This window comes from Hippopotamus amphibius, chromosome 2, assembly GCF_030028045.1.
Source record: "Hippopotamus amphibius kiboko isolate mHipAmp2 chromosome 2, mHipAmp2.hap2, whole genome shotgun sequence".
Taxonomy (NCBI): Eukaryota; Metazoa; Chordata; class Mammalia; order Artiodactyla; family Hippopotamidae; genus Hippopotamus; species Hippopotamus amphibius.
In genome coordinates this window covers 109,531,969-109,555,299 of record NC_080187.1, presented here as the reverse complement: position 1 = coordinate 109,555,299, position 23,331 = coordinate 109,531,969, and the positions used below count along the sequence as shown (strand labels likewise).

General features: G+C 39.4%; 1 protein-coding gene across 2 annotated transcripts in view; it reads right to left on the bottom strand.

Moving 5' to 3' along the window:
- SPOCK3 (SPARC (osteonectin), cwcv and kazal like domains proteoglycan 3) overlaps nt 1-23,331 on the bottom strand; it is a 426,984-nt gene that overhangs the window by 27,002 nt on the left and 376,651 nt on the right. For both annotated transcript variants that reach the window (XM_057722257.1, XM_057722256.1), the window contains one exon: nt 9,356-9,475. In XM_057722257.1, the coding sequence (XP_057578240.1) occupies nt 9,356-9,475 (120 nt within the window). The remainder of the gene's footprint in view (nt 1-9,355; nt 9,476-23,331) is intronic.

Below are 23,331 nucleotides of genomic sequence, written 5' to 3'. Positions count from 1 at the left end.
ACCACAACTACTGAGCCTGCACTCTGGAGCCCGAGAGCCACAACTATTGAGCCCATGTGCCACAACTACTGAAGCCACCACAGTGAGAAGCCTACGCACTGCCATGAAGAGTAGCTCCCGCTCGCCGCAAGTAGAGAAAGCCTGCACGCAGCAGTGAAGACCCAAAACAGCCAATAAATAAATTAATTAATTTAAAAAATTACCGTGAAAATAAATGGTTTAGTGTTTGAAAATCATCTCCTTAAAATAATCTTTACAGGTAGAAATATGAAGTATAAGGGATGCTGACAAAAATACTTTTTCATAATATTATGGACATGGTTTTAATCATTAAATCTCAAGATAATAAAAATCTGGGTAAATTTTTGAAATTTTCAACAATTAGCGCTAAGACTAATATAAGTAAATTTGACAAAGAAATAATTTAATGGACAAGAATCCTTCTCTTGTGAGTTAGTATAGATTATGAATATAACTCAATTCAAGGAAGCTTTAAATACGTGTATTAATCCCACTCTATAAAAGTTATTTACATTTACAAGAAAAGAAACAAAACATTCATTCAGAAACATGATAATAAAGGCAAAATAATGGTTAGTAATTTTTGGAAACATTTCTAAAATCTTTAGGCAAAATGTAATAGGAAACTATCCTCTTTGTGCAAGTGTGTTTATATGTCTTTATATGTGTGTAAGTGTATCAGAGGCAGCTATCACAATCTAGATGAATTATGTACTTGAACCAGTTTGGATACTCCTTGAGTTCTGAGAGACCCATTGGGAGGTTACACAAAGACTCAAAGAGCATAAGTTCCTAAGTTCAGAACCCATAAAATCTATACTCAAATCTCAGCTCTACCACTTACTAATTGTGTGATTTCATATTTTAACTCTCAACCTTCTTCATTATAAAGTGGAGGAAATAATATCCATTCTGCCCCCTTATCCTCTATATTCACCAAGTCTTATAATCCTTTGGATATAACCAAAATTCCCATGAGATATCTAAAATCGCTTTTAAGAAATGCCTATCAGTCTCTTCTCTTCACAGATGTGTCAAAATTTTCAGAAAAGCACAAGCTATCAAACACAAAGTCTTTATAGTCAAAAAACATCTCTCAACATTCCTGAGTGTTTATGCTATTGTAGAGAATGGAGTTATTCGCATCTAGAACATAGACACGTAGCAGTTGAGTCCCTACTCTTCTGGAAATGCAAGCCTATATCAACAACTGCATTTGCTTAGGCAGCAAATATAATAGCATAACTAAGAGTCACATAAAATCAATGTAAAACCATTCAAAGGAAAGTACTAAACGTAGATTTCAAAACATAGTCAAAGTGACTGACGGACTGCCCTCACTCATGAAGGTTTAAAATTTTAAAGAGTAGTGTAATACCAAAAAGATAAAAAAAAGACTGTTAAATTCAGGAAGGGAGAGGGGTACACAGGAATAGGTAATGGAAGATAAAGTATCATTCTAGCCCACCATGGGCTCAATACATGCTCCTAGGTCTTATAGATTCAAAGACAAAAATAACATAAGACAAAAATCCTCTCTTCGACCTGTCATTTAAACAGTTATTTTACATTCTGTTTCCAGTAATGGCTGAGTAACATATACTGGACTGATTCTCCTGCTCATAAATTGTTAAACTTTGCACACAATAAAAAAAAAAGACAGGAAGGAACCAAACAGTGGATAAGGAGCAGGTAGACTCTGGTGGGCAGTCCACACTTTGAGGAGGGAAGTTTTACAGAGTGAATTATCAGTTTTCACTGTTTTTCAGCCTGGGGACAGATGTGGCATGGCAAGTCGCGTGAGGGACAATAAGCATGTGTTACATGTAATTAAAATATACAGTATGAAAAAATTAAATAAATAGGAAAAAACAATGTTACATATGTTTCCTTCCCAGCTGTGACATATGAAAATAATTTAATACTCATTAATGTCTCAAAGGAATCATCATAAAATTAATTGCTTTTTAATTGGCTACCATGTGGCCCAAGGACCACTGTGGTGTCTTTCTAGACACTCGTTTCCACATTAAATAACCTAAGGCAGTTACGCTTTTGAACTATTTTATTTCCTTCTTATTATACGTTGTCCCCTTTTTTTTTTGCTATCACTTTAGGCTGCTTTCAAGACATCTATTGAACAAACATTCCAGGTTTTTGTGTATTACTCAATTGGCATTAGAGTAAAATTTGACAGAAATAATGCTTACTTATAAATGACTGAATATATACGACATATATGTATAGAATGTGAAATTTTATGTTTTCTTTTTCTCTACAGATTAAAAAAAAATATCTGTTGGTTTTTTTTGGGGGGAAAGGGTACTTTTTTCCTTTTTTTTTTCTAGGTTCAAGATGTTTACCTAATGTAAAATACATAGCGGTATTAATTTGGTGTATTTATAACTGCAGAAAAATTAAACTAATAGTTTAAATTATATATATATATACAAATATATAATAATAATAATAAAGAACTCAGAATATGAAAATATGCAAGTTACATATGAAAAGTAGAGGAATGAATCTTCAGATTGTTTAAGGACAGAAAGCATTGACAAAGCAGACCTGAGGGAACACGCTTCTCCACTCTCCAGTGCGCGGACACTGCAGTGGCTGCTAGAGCCACCCCTGAACTCACCCTCTGACTTTTACTGTGTATTAGTCTATAAGGTTAGATCAAATGGATGTAAGTTTTGAAAGTTATTTTGTAAGAAAACTAAATATTCTCTTCACAAATATCCTAATAACATAGAAATTAAACTCTATAATATTTCCAGACAGTAAACATGGACTGGTTTTTTAATTAAATTGACTTATTTATTTAATTTTATTTTTGGCTATGTTGGGTCTCTGTTGCTGTGAGTGGGCTTTCTCTAGTGGAGAGCGGGGGCTACTCTTTGTTGCTGTGTGCGGGCTTCTTATTGCGGTGGCTACTCTTCTAGAGCACGGGCTCTAGGCTCTTGGGCTTCAATAGCTGCAGCACATGGGCTCAGTAGTTGCGGCACACGGGCTTAGTTGCTCTGCGGTATGTGGGCTCTTCCCAGACCAGGGCTTGAACCCATGTCGCCTGCATTGGCAGGCGGATTCTTAAGCACTGCGCCACCAAGGGAAGCCCAAAACATGGACCATTTTTATGACAATTAACTTTGATTTAAACGTCAAAGGTTTAATACAGATCTGTGAAAAGACCAGCATCCATCTCAAAGGTAACAGGGTACCCGTTACACAACAGATACTGGCATTTAAGCACACTTATTTGCACAACCAGAAAAATACACACGTCTTGGCCTTCCCTGTCAATAATATTTAAATGCGAACAAGAAGTTTTCTCTGAATTGTTTTCCAGACCTGTCACTCTTTCTATATGAAACTGGAAGGTGGTTGGCGAAGCGTAAGGCAGGCACTCTGACCACTCAAAACGCAGTGACCACCTCGCCAGGATCAACTTCAATCTACTGTCTCCATGATGTCCAATGAGTGTTGAATTCTAAAGGTTGGGTGCAGGTTGGGATGGGGGCTTCCTGTCCCCACTGAGGATTCGAGGGTGGGGATCCGAGGCTGGACAGGAGGGGAGAGACTCTGAGAGCCTGACCACAGACAACCACAGGCTCTGGGGAAATCAAGACCTGCTCCCTCTAGTCCTGGCACCAGGGGCTGGATTCCATGATGGAGGCCACCACAGCTAAGGGACCCGGGAGGGAGGCGGCCTCCTCCAAGGCTCAGGACCTGGGGGCCTTCCTGACACTTTGAGGCAAAGCCAAAGGGAGGCTCTTTCCACCCAACATGGGACTGCTGCCCATAAAGGGCTGGCCCCCAGCAGACGGGACCCAGGGAGCAGACAAAGGAAAGTCAGCGCATCAAAAGGGCCCAACACCGGGATTTCCCTGGTGGTCCAGTGGTTCAGATGTTGCCTTCCCATGCAGGGGGTGCGGCTTCAATCCCTGGTTTGGGAGCTAAGATCCCACGTGCCTCACGCCAACATACCAAAACAAAACAGAAGCCATATTGTAACAAATTCAATAAAGACTTTAAAAATAGTCCACATCAAAAAAACCTTTAAAACAAAATGAAAAAAGGGCCCAACAACCAGAGAGAAAAATCAGTTACACACTGAGCTGAATAAGTAAGGGAGGAGGCAGCCTCCTAACATTTAAAACACACACACAGGGATATTTCCGGGGGCACACCTTTAAAAAGTACAGAACGACTCTGTAGACTGAAAGCCATAATTTCCCAGCTAAGCAATCCCGCAGGTGCATTGTAGGTGGGGATCTTGACTGTTGAACAGCAAACCAGTGGCCCAGACAATACATCAGAACGCAGACCAGAGCCATGAAAGGGCTGAAATTCTGAGTGAAACAGTAGGCTGTGGGGTCTCATATTCCTGCTTGGTAGGTAAGTGGGTCAACCATGCAGAGAAATATTTCCTAAGTCCCCAATTTTGCTGCCTCCTCACCCCCACTGCCCTCCTCCCCACAAAGGCGTTTCTAAGCCCTGCTCACTCCTTCCTGTAAAAGAAAAGCCTTCTTCTGTTCGACTTGAGATGCTTGCAACTTTGAGGTTGACGCATTCTCCCCTTCACAAGCGTCTTTAAATAAAGTCTCTCTTTACTTAGTCTGGGTTTGTTCCTTTTTTTTTTTCTTTCTTTTTTTTTTTTTCGCAGAGAGATGGATGGTTTAATGAATGGAGATCCCACACGTCTGAAGCGAGGTCCTGCAGTGACACCCTACCCTGTGGTGGACGGCAGGCAGAACACGGTGGCAGGCTTCGCTCTGGGTTTGTTCTTATTTGACTTTTTTTTCCCCCAAGTAGCTTATGTTATGTTATATTATGTTAATGTTATGTTATTTTATTTTTATTGAGGTATAGTTGTTTTACAATGTTGTGTTAATTTCTACTGTATAGCTAAGTGGAGTTCCCTGTGCTATACAGCAGGTTCTCACTAGTTATCTATTTTATACATACTAGTGTATATATGTCAATCCCAATCTGCCAATTTGTTCCCCCCCCGCCACCACCGCTTGGTGTCCATATATTTGTTCTCTACGTCTGTGTCTCTATTTCTGCCTTGCAAATAGGTTCACCTGTACCATTTTTCTAGATTCCACATATATGCGTTAATGTACGGTATTTGGTTTTTCTCTTGACATTTTTATGTTGTCCTGATCACCCCTGGGCTCCACTGTCTTCTCTGCCCAGTCCTGCCCCTCCACCCCTGTGGTCACTCAAGCTCAGGGCTCCCAGCAGGAGCAGGTCTCCAGGGGTTCAGGGACTCCAGGAGCCACCATCTAAGGCTAAAAAAGTTCATTTTGTTAGAAATATAGTTTTATCCTAAGATAAAATGACTAATTTTCAAAAACTGTATAAGACAAAATCTATATAAATACAAAAAATTATAAAAGATTCCCTCCAAATATTATTTATCATGGCCATTGCTTGCTAATATTTAAAGGGTTTATTGATTCACATATTTTTAAATTAGTATCAAATATTTTAATATCAGATTAGTATCAAATATTAATTAAATCAAAATAAAATTTGATTTTTTTCTGCTCTGACAACATTTTCTTGGATTATTGGCCTACTCTTAAAAAGAGATTGTAAAATAAGTTTTTTTTTTTGTCTTCCAGGCAACCTGCCTAAATGGTAAACATTCTGTGTCTCATCAGAATATTTTCCTGTGCTTTATGTTGACTTTATTATCTTTTTTTTATAAATTTATTTATTTTATTGGCTGTTTTGGGTCTTTGTTGCTGCACAGAGGCTTTCTTTAGTTGCGGTGAGCTGGAGCTACTCTTCATTGTGGTGCACAGGCTTCTCATTGTGGTGGCCTCTCTTGTTGCAGAGCACGGGCTCTAGGCACGTGGGCTTCAGCAGTTGCGGCACATGGGCTCAAGAGTTGTGGCTCACGGGCTCTAGAGTGCAGGCTCAATAGTTGTGGTGTGTGAGCTTAGTTGCTTCACGGCATGTGGTATCTTCCTGGGGCAGGGATCAAACCCATGTCTCCTGCAACGGCAGGCGGATTCTTACCCACTGCGCCACCTAAGAGGTCCGACTTTATTATATTTTAATTATTAAAACACACACACACACATCTGCTCACTGTCATAACTGAAGACTCAGAACCCAATGTTTACAAGAAAGACACTTAAGTCTAAGTAATAGGAAAGACTGACAATAAAATGTTGGCAAGTATATCAGGCAAGTGTAATAAATTTGAAAGTAGGAGTGGTAATATTACTATCCGATAAGCTGAAATCTGTGCTTTTAAAAAGTAGTAAGTAGGATATAGTGTAATAAAATAAAGGGATAAGAAGCATAATTAATGGATAAAACAGAAATAAATCCATATGTTTAAAAAATAGAGCAGCAAACACATACAGCAAAAAGCACAAAAAGTACTAGAAGGACTGTTGAAATACAATTATAATGGAAGCTATCAATATGGATTTCTCAAAATTAAACATATAAGCTGACATAACTTATGATGTTTCTTTGTTGTTTTGTGCCATGGATGGGACTGTGCCCTCCCCAAATTCATATACTGCAGCCCTACCCGCTAAAGTGATGGCATTTGGAGGTGGGGCTTTGGGAGGTGATTAGGTCATGAAGGTGGAACTTCATGATGGGATTAGTGGCCTAAAGGACAGAGCCCAGAGAGCTCTCTCTGTCTCTGTCTTTTCTCTCTCTTTCTCTCTATCCCTCTGTCTCTGCTATGTGAGAAGACAGCTGTCTCCAAGCCGGGAAGTGAGCCCTCACCCAGACCCCAACCTGCTAGCACCTGATCTAGAATTTCCCAGTCTCCAGAATTTGAGAAATAAATGTCTATTGTTTAATCCACCTGGTCTAGGATATTTAATTATACTAGCCTGAGCTCACTGAGACGATTCTGTTTTGCTATGCAAAAGCCCCACCAACCTTTGCCAGTATTTTATGATCAATTCACTACTAATAAAGGAAATAAAAATTAGATCCACAATGAAATGTAATAGCATGCTTGCCGGAATGGAACAGTTAAAAAGTATGGTAGTAACTTTTTTACTGCCAGGGACGAAGGCAAAAGTTAACTCTTGTGCTTTGCTGTTAGAAATTGGAAATGCCCTAAGCTTTTTGCAAAGAAGTCTGACAACATCTATTATTGTTTATAATTTGAAGTGCGTGCACATCTTGACCTATTATTTCAACTACCTGGAATCATTCTTATAGAAATAAAAGCATACCAATTAACTGCAGAATTGATTTAGAAGGAGAAAATAATGGAAACCGTAAATAATCACTTCTAGGGGAACGACCGGTTGATTAAAATTATGGTATATCCACACACTGTAGTGTTTTGATGGCTCTTTGCTTCATCCAATCATTAATTCTACTCATTTTTAAATTTAGTGAATGCTACGTGTCAAATTATTCTACGTTCTGATGATATAGTGGTGGTCTCTAATTCATGGTTGTCTAGTGCAGAGAGAGAGAGAGAAAGTAAACAAAAAGTGGTAGATTATCATTATAGTAGACAGCGAGAGAAGCTATGGAGGAAAAACAGGACTAGAAAAGAGATGGGGAGCCTGGTATTGGAGAGCTGGTGCACAGATTAAATATGAGGATGTCAGGAGAGGCCTCGCCCACGGGGTGGGCAGGTCTGAGGAGCTGAGGGGGTTGGCCATTCCCCATCTAGGGACTTGTCTTATGTTTTAACAACTTCCTTTTGGAAATTTATTTCCTTTGGCCTCTGACCCCTTCAAGCTCTATGATGAATTCTGTACCTACTGTTTCACTTATTCTCCAAAGACATTCAACTCCCAAAGAGCTTCCTGTAATTCGCCCCCAATATTAAGACTGTCTCGTTTTTTCCAAGAAAAAGCTAAAAAGGGAAATAATATTTATGAACGAGTACAATTAACCAGGCATTGTACTGAGTGTCCTAAAAGCTCTCCTTTTATCCATCTCCAAATACGAGAGGAATTATTAGTCTTAACTAAGTTCAACAGAGAAAGGTGAGTTAGTAAGCAATAAAAATACTTAAATATGAGTATGAGTGCTGGGAGGACAGGTGTGGACGTGAATCAAAGAAGTCAATACAGAAGGATCTGGAACAAACCTTTACCCCACCCCAGACATGAATACAGGGGCAAACATACTTTATTTTTCTATTAAGTAAGATCGGGCATCTTACTTACTCTCAAAGCATCAACAAATTAACTTCTGCCAAAAATTTAAACGACAGTTCTGGAGACTAGCTTGAAAGCACTCTTACAGGGTAGGGAAATACCACGGTTTCTTTGGGGACTTCCTAAGAAGAAACATATAGACGGAGCCACCACACATTCACACACAATTATTATGTCTTTCTGTGAAAGCTGAATGAAAAAGAATTGTTACATTCTTTTGAACATAAATACGATCTGTAAACACCAAAGACTGTGATTATAGAAAATTCCTTGATGACAAGAAAACAAATGGGGCATTTTAGGAAACATAGATTAGGGACTGGCTATGCCTTCTTATCAAGTGATTTTGTTAGAAACAGACTTCTAAGAATTGCAAGTGGGAGTGAATGGTCTTGTCAAGATAAGCAGCAGCCCTGGGCCCTTCTCTATCAGCTGGGTGCCACCCCTACATCCTCCCCTTGTATCTTAGAGCAAACCCGTCAGTCTTAAAAGCTCCCTAAAATTAAGCTTATGTTTCAATATCTTTCTTTTATATGCACGAAAAATGTAACAAATAGTTTTTATAAATGAAAAAGCATAAAATGAAGAGTGCATAAAATTATTCTTAGCAAGTGCTCGATTTCAGCTTGCAATTCCTATTTCTAAGAAATTAAACAGTTTTAGTTGATTCTACAGATGAAAGAATCATGTCAGATTCATTTGACTCTCATTTCCTTCTTTCTTTTATGAATCTGATGTGCATTGAGCGTGACAAAATATCCTATTTGTCTACAGATGTGGTTGGGTCAAATCAGAAATGGCTAATGCCCCCCGCCCTCAGCTAATCATGCTCTTTAAAAATCTAAGCATTTCACAATTATTCCCCTCATTCCCTACGTTGTTCTACTCTTTAGCACTTCCACCAAAATACTGGAATATATTCCGACTCTTTCAATTCAACTGGAAGCTTACTGCTGTCTCTAAGGCGATATTCCTTTTCCAACCAGAGTTGTCACAAATGCTTTATTTCCTCGCAAAATACATGTTATGGGTGAGCTTAGAAGTAAAAATGATATTCCAACTTCTGTTAAGCATCTAAGTAAAGAGTAACCTGCGCTCTAAGTGATTCATTGAACATAAAATCCTGTATCAAAGACAATGACACACAAGAAATTTAGAAACCTTACTGCTTCTCTCTGGCCGCAGTGAGGCTTTCGTCTTCTTGTTTTGGCTTCCGCTCTCGTGCAGGGCCTTGAACCAGTCCCGCAGTCTGCTGGCCACCTCCCTGAACTCCTGGTCACCGCAGGCTGAAAACAAAGAGGAACAACACAAACCGTGAAGAATCACCGAGCATCACGTCAGTGCTACTGTCAAACTATTCCAATAAATAAAGGTAACAACAACTAAAAGAAGGAAAGTATTACAATTGCCAATTGTGTTTTAGCCTTTACAAATGAAATACGTGTTTTCAGCATAACAAGATGTAATGTAACAGTAACACGGAATTTAATAAAGAAATGTGATTAGTAGAATTCTGCTTCCACTCCTCAGTGCCACAAAACATGATTGAGGTTCTCCTTAACATCCTGTGAACGGAGTCATAATATTTACATGCTGAACACATCACGGGAAGATCATGGCTGGATCATCCTTGGTTGGATCATCGGGGGAAATAATCTGAATACTTACACGTTTATTATTGGCTCTACCTATTATAATAGCTTAGGATTTATAAACCTGCATCAGTATCTTCAATACCTGTAGGAATTATCAATGATAAATATGTGCTGTTTTTATTTGGTGGACGCTCACATATTTGTTTTATGAGCTCAGAAAAGGTAGAGCTATCTTATTTGACATTAGGAAAGACTGCAAAATATCTAAGAAAATGATATCGTATTTCTGTTGTAAAAGTAAGGTTTAGCAAACTTTGACATTTGGAATTTTAATTCCTCTTTTCAAAATATTGTGATTTACCAAAAATTACATTCTTTCAATTAGTCTATATAATAAAGACTAGCAGAATATATTTTATAAATATGCATGTGTGTGTGAGACTCGTGCTAAAATATGGTACGTCAAATTCAGTAATTTGTTTCCAAAATAATTTGAAAATATTAGAAATAGTTATTTACATTGTTAATGTAGACCTCATTCCTCTGCAAGTAACTAACGTGCAATTTCCTCAATAAGTGCCCTTTAACAGCCTCTTCCTGCTCAGTTTGTTAAAAATAATAATTTACACAATGATATTAAAATATTACATTACACTTAATATGTGCTATATACATTATACTACAATATGTATTATATATAATGTAACATGTACAACATAAAAATATAGTATAATGCAATGCAATACAATTTGAGAATCTGAGACCACTTCTTAGTATGAAAGGAAATAAAATCCAGATTAATAGGCCCTCCCGGTACCCAGTGAGGTGGATGACACATACCAGCAAATCACTGTGACATTTCAGAACGCTGGAGGCAAAAAACAAGACCCTAAAGCAGCCATGGGGGAGAGCAACACAAATTGCCCTATGCAAAGAACAAGGACTCGGCATGTCTTCAGACTGTTCAAGAGTAACATTGACAGGCAGAAAGACAACTGGAAAATTCCTTCTTATTTTAAACCAGGAATCCTACATCCAGAAAAATCAGGTAGGAGAATAAGTTAAAGATATTTTAAATATACAAGATCCCAAGATTAACCACCCACATCACCTTTCCCCAGGAGTCGATGGAAGATGTGATCCATCAGAGAGAGAGAGAGAAAACCAGAGAGAGGAGGTGAGACACAGGAAATAAAAGCCTTAGGAGAGGGACTTTCCTGGTAGCACAGTGGTTACGAATGCAGGGGACACGGGTTTGATCCCTGGTCTGGGAAGATTCCACATGCGGAGCTACTAAGCCCGTGAGCCACAACTACTCAGCCTGTGCTCTATAGCCCACGAGCCACAACTACTGAGCCTGAGTGCGGCAACTAATGAAGCCCGGGCGCCTAGAGCTCTGCAACAAGAGAAGCCACAGCAATGAGAAGCCGGTGCACCACAACAAAGAGTAGCCCCCGCTCACCGCAACTAGAGAAAGCAAGCGCACAGCAACGAAGACTCAACACAGCCAAAAATAAATAAATAAATAAGTAAATAAATAAATACAAAAAAAAAAAAAGGCTTCTAAGTGAAGGGTTTTCTGGGAAGATGGTAAAGAGAGTCCCAGGACACTTGCAGTGTACCCAGTGTCTGGGGGGGTGGGAGCAGGTCTGAGCATCAGTGGTCAAGGGTTAGGGCTGCAGGATTCACAGCTATTGCTTCCTCCAGGGAGACAACGAGCTCCGTGAAGGTGGAAGAAACCATCATCTCTACGGGTCAGGTCCAGGCTGGCTGAGCCTGAGGGACAAGGACAAAGAGTCCCTCTAATGTGACCGTGGACACTCCAGCCCGGCAGCTCTGTGCCCACAGACATCAGGCAAGAGTATGCTGATTCCACAAACTGCTACGTGGAAGACAAACGCCCACCTGGAGAAAGGAATTCTTCTACATAAGCATATGTGCTCATATACCCGGCACGCATCTCTGGAGGGAAAAGACAAGGCTGATGAGACTGGTAAGGGGACCTGGACGAAGGAAGGAAAGTGCTGTGAGGGAGTCTTATGTTTACTGTTCATCTCTTTCTTCATATTCAATTGTGAGCTATTAATATTCAAAAATAAAATAAAACTTTAAATTTCCTTCAAAAATTAGTTACCATGCTTCTAATCCTTCACCCAGCATTTATTTCCCTTTCTTAAAAGTTATTTTGCAGGTGTACCACACACATACACGCTTATTTAAATTGCACGACATCTTTTGTTCAGCGCTTCTTCTTTTTTTTTTTTAACAAGCAAGGATTTTTAAAAAAATTTTATTTACTTATTTTTATGTATTGTCTGTGTGGGGTCTCTGTTGCTGCCAGTGGGCTTTCTGTATTGTGGAGAATGGGGGCTACTCTTCACTCACTGGTGTGTAGGCTTCTCATTGCAGTGGCTTCTCTTGTTGTGGAGCACAGGCTCTGGGCGCGTGGGCTTCAGTAGTTGTGGCACGTGGGCTCAACAGTTGTGGCCTGTGGGCTCTAGAGCACAGGCTGAGTAGTTGTGGCGCACGGGCTTAGTTGCTCCACAGCATGTGGGATCTTTCTGGACCAGGGCTCGACCCCATGTCCCCTGCATTGGCAGGCAGATTCTTAACCACTGCGCCACCAGGGAAGCCCTGTTCAGCGCTTCTATAACAGCAAGTATGTTAACAACACTGCCCATCAGCAGTGCCAGAATCAGCCAGAGACATCCACCCAATGAAGCTCTGAGTCATTAACACATTAAGAAGTTCATTACGTACAGACGTTGAACAATACCAACAATACAGCTTTTGGTGAAAGAAGATGAGCAGAAAAGATGTTTAGTATACTTCCATTTGTATAAAAAGGGAGGCAAATATGTTTGTTCACCTCTGCCTAAAATATCTCTGGAAATACAAAGGAGAGATTGAGACACTGTTACCTCTGCAAGGGGGATGGGGGAGGGGAAATCGGGTTGGTGGAGGCATCTATGTACACACATTTACACTTTTATTTTTTATTTTTCCCCACCCATATGATAGTCCTTTATTTATTTATTTAAATTTCATTTATACTTTTATTTATTTTTAAGGAACTTTTATTGAGATACAGTTAACATACAATAAACTGCATAAATTTAGAGTGTGCAATTTGGTATCCCAATCTCCCTATGTTGTTTTTTTATTTTTTCTTTGAGGTACACCAAAGTCAATCAGCTGTATTTATACACATATCCCCATATTCCCTCCCTCCTGTGACTCCCTGCTCCCTACACCCCGTCTAGGCCCTCTAAGGCATCACCCATCAGCAAGTTGATCTCCCTTTGTTATACAGCAACTTCCCACTGGCTATCTATTTTACATTTGGTAGTGTAAATATGTCTATGCTACTCTCTCACTTCGTCCCAGCTTCCCCTTCGCCCTCCGCCCCCCCAACCTCGTGTCCTCTAGTCCATTCTCTGCATCTGCATCCTTATTCTTGTCTTGTCACTGGGTTCATCAGTACCATTTTTTTTATACTTGTAAATGTTAAAGCATGTTAATGCTTTACCTACTTTAAACAAATAAACATTCAAAAATGAATTTTGGTTCTCTATTTCCTTTAACCATCTTATTTATTTTTTCCCCAAACCACATCCAACAAAGAGCAAAGTTTCATCCAATAAAATACCTGCTGAAGAGTTTATTGAAAAGACTGGCATAAATTTTCTTTTATTGTGTTAGTAAATTTTACTGATATACTGCTTACTATCTATATCTAATGAAATGTTTATAAAGTTCTATGATTTTTATGAGATTCAGTAATTTACATTTAAGAATAGTAGCATTTAAAAAATTTTCCCCAAACATGAGACATTATACAGCTTTACTGTGCGTCACACACACTTTACCTGAAGTTTTGACAAAAGGTTACATATATGTCACGTTAGAACATTTTAGGAATTAAGAATCCTGTGGTAAAAACAACAATATGACAATAGCAGCTAACACTACACACTTTCTACTATCAGTTCTTTACAGACATGATCATGTTTAATCCTTATAAAAACTCTATGAAGATTATACTACTGTTGGTTCCATGGAAGTGTCAGGAAATTGGGGCACTGAGAGCTTTAGAATTGTCTGAGCTCAGAGAAGTGGGGGAGCCAAGTTCTGAAGTCAAAAGGGTAGACATCAGAGTCCTAGTTCTCAATTCTTATGGCAAACCACCTCAGTAGTCCTAATAATAAAAATAATAATAACCACCACCACCACCACCACAGCCACAGCAGCAAAGCTGTACTTAGAGCAGCCAAGTCAGAGCTTCACTCCAGCCCATGAATTTCCACTCCAGGCAGTGAAGACTCTAGTGATGCAAGGTGACAGCCATGCAGAGATGTGGGATGTTAGCAAAACACAGTTTTAGAAGAAAATAACACGAAACTTATGTAAATGTATCTTCTTGACTTTGAAGGAATCGTGTGTCTTCAAGTCCAATTTTCATGCCAGTTAAGAACGGATCGCAGAGATGTGATGGACACCAAACAGAGGAGAGTTTATGCTGCTACAGACCCCACAGTAGTTCACAAAGGCCCTGACAGAGGTTACAGAAGATGTACCTTCCCCTAACTGTTTAAGAGAAGCCACAGTGATACCATCACTTTTTATAAATATGAGACCAACTGTCCTTGCCATACACAAAAAAGGACATGCCTAGCTCATGCAAGGTTGAAATATAATATTACTTATAGGACAACAGTAACAGTTCACTGGCTACCAAATCCTTTCCTACAGACACACTCTTAGCAGAGAACATGACCAGTCAGACCCCACCCTTGCGAGGGGCTGAAGCCACCGGCACTTTACAAGTGTTCTCTTCCAGAAAAAGTCAATGAATGTCTTTTCCTCATGTTTTCTGACAGTTCTACTACATGGATTTTTTTTTCTAGAAACAGTATGTTGCATTTATACAGCATGAAATGCTTTGAATGAGGTTTCACATTTGATTTTAATATCAAGCCTGGAAGATCTGGTAAAGGATTATTATGTTTTTTTTTTGTTTGTTTTCTTTTTACAGCTATGGAAACTGGGACAGGGAAGTTAAATGCTGCCCTAAATTTTATAGCCAACAGGGACTAGAGTAGGCTTGGTGCTTACTGATTTAATTGTATCTGTAGTCAAAAACAAATCATAATAAATGTGAATAAAAGAAAAGCTGGGTTTCAATATAAGGTTCTCCAATTGTGTCCAGTTATTAACTAGGGCCTGATGTTACACAAAGCAAAGCAGTAAAAAGCGAAGAGGTCTTGGAGGTTTAAAAAGTTACTTATGGTATTTATATTTGTGTACACACACACGTCTTTGACAAGACAAAAAACATGCAGAAGAATGAATGGGATTGTTGTAGAAGGTAAAATAAAAGCAAGAGAGAGAAGTTACAGAGGAGGAACATAAAAGACGCCGGCAGATGTGGAGGGGTGTGTAGGAGTCCAGTATCTGACTTAGTTATTGACAAAGAATTTGAAGTGGATAAATTATTTTAAACATAGAGAACATAACTGCTATAACTGCAGAAGGAGAGAAGTTTGCACAGAAAGGGACCCCTGAGTTCTTAGCTGAACGAATTTAACATACACATATACACACTTACACCTAGACATATTTGAAAATTTACAATATGAAATATAAAAAGATTATAAGAGCTTTCAGGAAGAAAACAAAAACAATTGAACACAAACAAACAAATGGTTAGTATCAAAGGTAAAAAATCAGCTTCATATCCCAATAATCATTAGCAATTTACAGAAGGTTATGAAGTAAGACTTCAAGTTTCTAAAGAAAATGGATTCGAATCTAGTAGCCCATATCCATTCAATTATCAATCAATAGGGCAGAATACAGGCAGTTGAGCTGAGCCAGGACTCAGAGACTTTTGTATTCCATGTCACCAGAAACTTTTGTATTCCATGTCACCAGAAGAATGGGCTGCAGCAAAATGAGAGAGGAAATTAAGAAAAACAAAGGCAAGAAATTCACAAAAGGAAAACTGAGAATGCCATCCTCAAATGCACTGTGCAGTAGATCTGGGGGATGGCTCGGGGGGCAACAGACCCAGGTGGTGAGGGGAGGGATGTGACAGAGCTTGTGGAAACTCAACCACAGTCTTGATAAAGGCAGCTGGGGGTAAATGGTCCACTGCACTCCAGATTATGCTGGGGATACCCTCCACCGAGACTGAAGAAACTGCACTTGCACACATGACATTCCAGCATTAATTTTCACTCTGTAATGAACAATATTTACCTTATCTGTATATGGTAAAAGTTCTTGATAGCAAAGTGACTCATAAATAATTCTCGGAAGATGTGAATTATAGAATACAGATGGTGGTTATAGAATATAATCTAAGTGCTTTTACTCTTGGGAATGAATGGTCCCACTATGGCCACTGGACCTGGGGAGATGGAAGTGAAGACACAGAGTGACAAGCCAATGTTCCTGTTTTACAAAATGAGGAGGCATTCAGAGTCACTTCACTGTCATACAGAGTGAAGTGAGTCAGAAAGAGAAAAACAAATATCATATACATGTATGCAGGATCTAGAAAAATGGTACAAATCAACCAGCTTGCAAAGCAGAAATAGAGACACAGATGTAGAGAACAAACATATGGACACCAAGTGGGGAAAGCGAGGTGGGAGGTTGGGGTGGGATGAATTGGGAGATTGGGATTGCCATATATACATTACTAATAAGAAAAAAATATCAAATTGTACACTTTAAATATATGCAGTTTATTGTATGTTAATTATATCTCAATAAAAGAAAAAGAAAAAAAAAAGAAAAAAAGAAAACAAAATCACCAAAAAAATAAAATGAGGAGGAAAGAGCCGTCTGTGGACCTGGGAACAGATGGTTATGTGTTCTTGGTTCTGTGTTTTTTTTTTTGCTACTGTTTTTTCTTTTTTAATTGTAACCAGTAGAAAACTAAAAATAACCATATCTTTATATTGGACAGTGGGAGGGAAGTGAAATATATTCTCATTTATCAAAGTAAAACATCTAAAGGTAATGTTTGAAGCTGATAAATAGCCATTTCACCAATGAGCTAATCACCACGCGTGGAAAACCAGCAAGGCTTAAAAACGACTAGCTCCGTGACCAGGGCTGGGATGAGGAGTGGGGCAGGCGGCCACTGCGGGGGTGGGGGGGTGTTATTATAATCCCTTCCATGCCTTTTAACTTCTCATCACACACCTGAAAATTGGTACCAGAGGGTCAGCCCTCTCCCAGCACCATGCCTCCCTTTTATAGAAACCCCGGGGGGGACTGTGTGCACATTACAGAGGGGGAGCGGGGGTTGCTAGCATTACAATACTGAGGGACCAGCTGCCTTTACACACCTATGAGCTCAGAGCATTAGTCACCTCACAAATCATAGTTATTTGGTGGCAATCTGGTACTGCTAATTCAGAACAGTGACTATTCTTCTAAAATAGCATGTTTTCCCCACCGATAAACACATTAATATATCACTGATAGAGCAGACACATGGTCCTGTAAACCCACATCTGTGTGGACCCACACAGGGAGGATCACCCAAGGTGAGGACAGGTGGAGAGACTTTGGGACATCCAGGGCCTTTGGACACCCAAGGCATTTTCCTTTGGAGGCCCCAACCGGCAGCATACATTAAAAATAACACTTTAGGTATAAAACGTTCGAAAATATTAGCAATAATAGTTTAGGTATAAAACCTTTGAAAATATGTTTTATAATGTTGCAAGTTAATTTAACCTAATTAATTAATTCATTCAAAAATTGGCAATGATTTATCTGAAAGTATTGGGCAAATCAGGAATTCTTGCCAAATCAGAAACTTTAAACCATACACTTCCTGAAGTTTAATTAAATTTTATAAACATAAAGTTTAAAAATTAGAGACATGCAAATCAAAATTACAATGAGGTACCACCTCACACTGGTCAGAATGGCCATCATCAAAAAGTCTACAAACAATAAATGCTGGAGAGTGTATGGAGAGAAGGGAAACCTCCTACACTCTTGGTGGGAATGTAAATTGGTACAGCCACTATGGAAAATAGCATGGAGGTTCCTCAAAAAACTAAAAATAATATTACCATATGATTCAGCAATCCCACTTCTTAGCATATATCCAGAGAAAACTGTAATTGAAAAAGATAATGCACCCCTATGTTCATAGCAGCACTATTTATAATAGCCAGGACAAAGAAGCAACTTAAATGTCCATCAACAAAGGAATGGATTAAAAAAAGGATGAAATTATGTCATTTGCAAGAACATGGATGGACTTAGAGATTATCATTCTAAGTGAAGTAAGTCAGAAAAAGACAGATATCATATGATATCACTTATGTGTGGAATCTTCAAAAATGGTACAAATGAACTTATTTACAAAACAGAAATAGAGTCACAGACTTAGAAAGGAAACTTATGGCTACCAAATGGGAAAGAGGAGGGGATAAATTAGGAGTTTAGGATTAACATAAACACACTATTATCTATAAAATAGATAACCAACAAGGACCTGCTATATAGCACAGAAAACTATACTCAATAATCTGTAATAACCTAAATGGGAAAAGAATTTGAAAAAGAATAGATATATGTGTACATATAACTGAATCACTTTACTGTACACCTGAAACTAACACAACACTGTAAATAAACTATACTTCAATATAAAATTTTAAAATAGTATAATTGATACATAAAAACTGCATATATTTAATGTATTCATCAAAAAGTCTACTGTTGGTAAGAATGCAAATTGGTGCAGCCACTATGGAGATCCGTATGGAGGTTCCTTAAAAAACTAAAAATAGAGTTACTATATGATTCAGCAATCTCATTCCAGGGCATACACCTGCACAAAAATATGATTTGAAAAGACACATGCACCACAATGTTCATAGCAGCACTATTTACAACAAGCAGGACATGGAATCAATCTAAATGTCCACTGACAGAGGAATGAATAAGAAGATGTGGTACATATATAAAATGGAATGTTACTCAGCCATAAAAAAGGAATGAAATAATGCCATTTGCAGCATGGATGGACTAAAGAAGAAGATTGATTATACTAAAGAAGTCAGACAGAGAAAGACAAATATCATATGATATCACTTAGATGTGGACTCTTAAAAAAATGGTACAAATGAACTTATTCACAAAATAGACAGAGACTCACAGGCACTGAAAACAAACTTATTGTCACCAAAGGGGAAAGGATGGGAGGGATAACCTGGGAATTTGGGTTTAACACTACTGTACATAAAATAGAAAACAAGGACTTACTGTATAGCATGACTCACTTTGATGTACACCTGAAACAGTGTAAGTTAACTATACATCAATAAAAAAAACATAAAAAAAAACAAACCAAAAAACAAACAAAAAACTCATTTAACAATTCCTGAAGATGGTGGAGTAGGAGGACATGCACTCACTCCCTCTTGCAAGAGCACTGGAATTACAACAAACTGCTGAACAATCAACAGAAAGACACTGGAACTCACCAAAAAAGACATCCCACATTCAGAGACAAGGGAGAACCTGCAATGAGATGGTACGAGGGGCGCAACTGTGATAAAATCAAATCTCATAAATGTTGGGTCGGTGACTCACAAACTGGAGAACAGTTATACCACAGAAGTCCACCCACTAAAGTGAGGGTTCTGAGTCCCACGTCAGGCTTCCCAACCTGGGAGTCAGGCAATGGGAGGAGGAATCCCCAGAAAATTAGACTTTGAAAGCCAACGGGATTTGATTGCAGGACCTCCACAGGACTGGGGGAAGCAGAGACTCCAATCATGGAGGGCACACAAAAAATAGTGTGTTCACCAGGACCCAGGGGGAAGGAGCAGAGACCCCATAGGAGACAGAACCAGACCTACCTGCTGGTGTTGGAGGGTTGCCTGCAGAGGTGGGGGCAGCTGTGGCTCACCACGGGGACAAGAACACTGGGGGCAGGGGCTCTGGGCAGTGCTCATTGGTGTGAGAGCACCCAGAGTCTGCCATTAGTCCCACCAAAGAGCCTATAAGCTCCAGTGCTGGATAGCCTGAGGCCAAACAACCAATAAGGTAGGAACACAGCCCCACCCATGGGCACATAAGAAGATTAAAGTTTTACTGAGCTCTGCCCACCCAGCCCTACCCACCATCAATCCCCTCCCATCAGGAAGCACGCACAAGCCTCCTAGATAGCTTCCTCCACAGGAGGGCAGACAGCAGTACCAAGCAGTATCAGCAGTTTTTCATTCTGTGGAACTGAAAACCACAGCCACAGAAAGACAGAGAAAATGAAAAGGCAGAGGACTTTGTACCAGATGAAGGGACAAGATAAAACCCCAGAAAAACAACTAAATGAAGAGGAGATAGGCACCCTTCCAGAAAAAGAACTCAGAATAATGATGGCGAACATGATCCAGGACTTTGAAAATAGACTGGCTGAAAAGACTGAAAAGTTACAAGAAAAGTTTACCAAAGACCTAGAAGAATTAAAGAACAAACAAAGAGAGATATGCAACACAAAAACTGAAATGAAAAATACACTAGAAGGAACCAATAGCAGATTAACTGAGGCAGAAGGGCGAATAAGTGACCTGGAAGACAGAATGGTGAAAATCAATGATGCAGAAAAGAATAAAGAAAAAAGAATGAAAAGAACTGAAGACAGCCTAAGAGACCTCTGGGACGTTTAAACACACCAACATTCGCATTATAGTGATCCCAGAAAGAGAAGAGAGAGAGATGTGAGAAAATATTGGAAGAGATTATAGTTGAAAACTTCCCTAACATGGGAAAGGAAATAGCTACCCAAGTCCTGGAAGCGCAAAGAGTCCAAGGCAGGAAGAACCCAAGGAGAAACACGCCAAGACATATAGTAGTCAAATGACAAAAATTAAAGACAGAGAAAAGTTATGAAAAGTAATAAGGGAAAAATGAGAAATAACATACAAGGGAACTTCCATCAGGTTAACAGCTGATTTCTCAGCAGAAACTCTGCAAGCCAGAAGGGAGTGGCATGATATATTTAAAGTGATGAAAGGGAAGTACCTACAACCAAGAATACTCTACCCAACAAGGATCTCATTCAGATTCAATGGAGAAATCAAAAGCTTTACAGACAGGCAACAGCTAAGAGAATTCAGCACTACAAGCCAGCCCTACAACAAATGCTAAAGGAACTTCTCTAAGTGGGAAACAGAAGAAAAGGACCTATATAAACAAAAACAAAACAATTAAGAAAATGGTAATAGGAACATACATATTGATAATTACCTTGAATGTAAATGGACTAAATACACCCACCAAAAGACACAGACTGGGAGGAGAAAAAGATGGCGGTGAAGTAGAGGGACATGGAGGGCATCACTCTCCACAGATGCATTGGGAATGCACTGAAGGACACAATAATTCCCACAGAGAATCAGCTAAAGACCAGCAGACGACCTTGGACACCAGAAAGGACCGCAAGGAGCCCGACATAACCGGTAGGGAGGCATCTACGATGGCTCAAAGAGGGTGAAGCAGCGGAGCTGTGGCAGAAGGGAGGGAGTGAGAAACACATGGAGGGTCCACACCACAGCTCAGCGTTCCCGGACCAAGACGTCAATTCACAGCTGAACAGAGGTTCCGGGAGCGGGAGCGTGGGAACCGGAGAGCTGGTTCAGGGTGAAGAAAATTGTTGCCAGTAAGGTGATGGACTGAGAGGACAGAAGGGAAGAGGTCGGCAGCAAGGAGTGCCAGCCCCTGAGAGCTGCCCGGCCATGATGGCAGGTGGAGGCTGCAGTCTCGCTGGCGGCGGGGAGGAGCTGCGGGCAGAGCCTCTCTCTCTCAACAGTCAATGGAGAGACGCCCTGTGGGCCACCTAAGGCGCTCAGGGATAACAAGTACCCTCAGGCACTCGGGCGGGGCTAGATCAAAACCCCTTGGAACTCCGGCAGCAGGGAGGCTGCAGAGAAAAAAAAACCCGGAGAGAGGCCCAACTCTGAGACTTTCTGTTTACACCTGAGCCACTGGCATCCCTTTGCAACAGGCACCTCCAAGCCCGACTGAAACAACAGTGCGCCACTGCTCACTGACTCCCAGGGAAAGGAGCCACTATTGTACCCTCTCCCTGCCCACACACTTACTCTTACAGACGAACAACAAAGGAAGCTCTGCTGGTCACAGAATAATGCAAAAAAACCCAAGGCGAGTAGAAGGACACTTATAGCTGAGACGCTAAGGAAACAGAAATATTAGTATCACTCCTATTGAACTGGTCCATTCTGGGATCAGTCCTGGATTTTGTTTTTTCTTTTTCTTTTTCTTTTTTCCTTTATTAATTACGATCTTAGTCCTAAGGGATCTACAAATTTTATAACCTAATTTTTTAATGCTATTTTTTATTCTATTTTTATTTTTTTGCCTTTTTATATACTTCTATTTCTAGCTAAGTTTTTGGTAGTACGGACAATATATCTCTCATACTTTCCTTTCATCCCTAGCTTTTATACATTTCTATTCCTTTCTTTTTATTTGCATATTTCCAATCACACTATGCTCTTCTGTTCCCCTTTTTTTCCAGCCATTTTTAGTTTATTTTATCTTAGCATACTTATAAGCAACACTATCGATCTGCTCAGACTCCTTGCTCTATTCTCCAGACAACACACCACCTTGATATTTAATATTAGGTTTTTGTCTTTATCTTAGTTCTTAGTATAATTGCCTAATTTCATTCTGAGAATCTCCATTCTGTCTGGTGGTACTCTAGCTCTTTTCTATATTTGATTCTAGCTTACAAAATCTCCCTGGATTAGTGTTTGTATGTGTAAGGTGTTATTTGTTTGTTTGCTTTTGCTTTTCTCTCTGATTTGTTCTGTTTCAGTTGTCAATTTCTGGTGGGTTTCTCTTTGAATATCTGATAGCACACTGGGGTTCTGTCAGGGCTTTCCAGAGCCTTATGTACTAATAGATTCAGTAATTCTGTGTCTTATACATGTATGTGTTTCCTAGACTTAATATTTGTTTAACCCAACACTTGGACATTAGTCTGAGGCTTGGACAGTCTTCTATAAACACCTCTATCGCCAGGACAAGCAACCCCAAAAGTTTGGACAACCATGAGGAAACAAAGAAACACCATGCAGGCAAAGGAGCAGGAAAAAAACCCACAAGACCAAATAAATGAGGAAGAAATAGGAAAAATGCCTGAAAAAGAATTCAGAGTAATGATAGTAAAAATGATACAAAATCTCGATAACAAAATAGAAAAAGTACAAGAAACAGTTCATAAGAACTCAGAAAAACAAACAGCAATGGATAACAAAATAACTGAAATTAAAAATACTCTAGATGCTATAACCAGCAGAATGAAGGAGGCAGAAGAACGAATAAGTGAGTTGGAAGATAGAATGGGGGAAATAACTGCCACAGAGCAGGAGAAAGAAAAAAGAATAAAAATATTAGAAGACAGTCTCAGAGACCTCAGTGATAACATTAAGCATACCAACATTCGAATTATAGGCATCCCAGAAGAAGAAGAAAACAAGAAA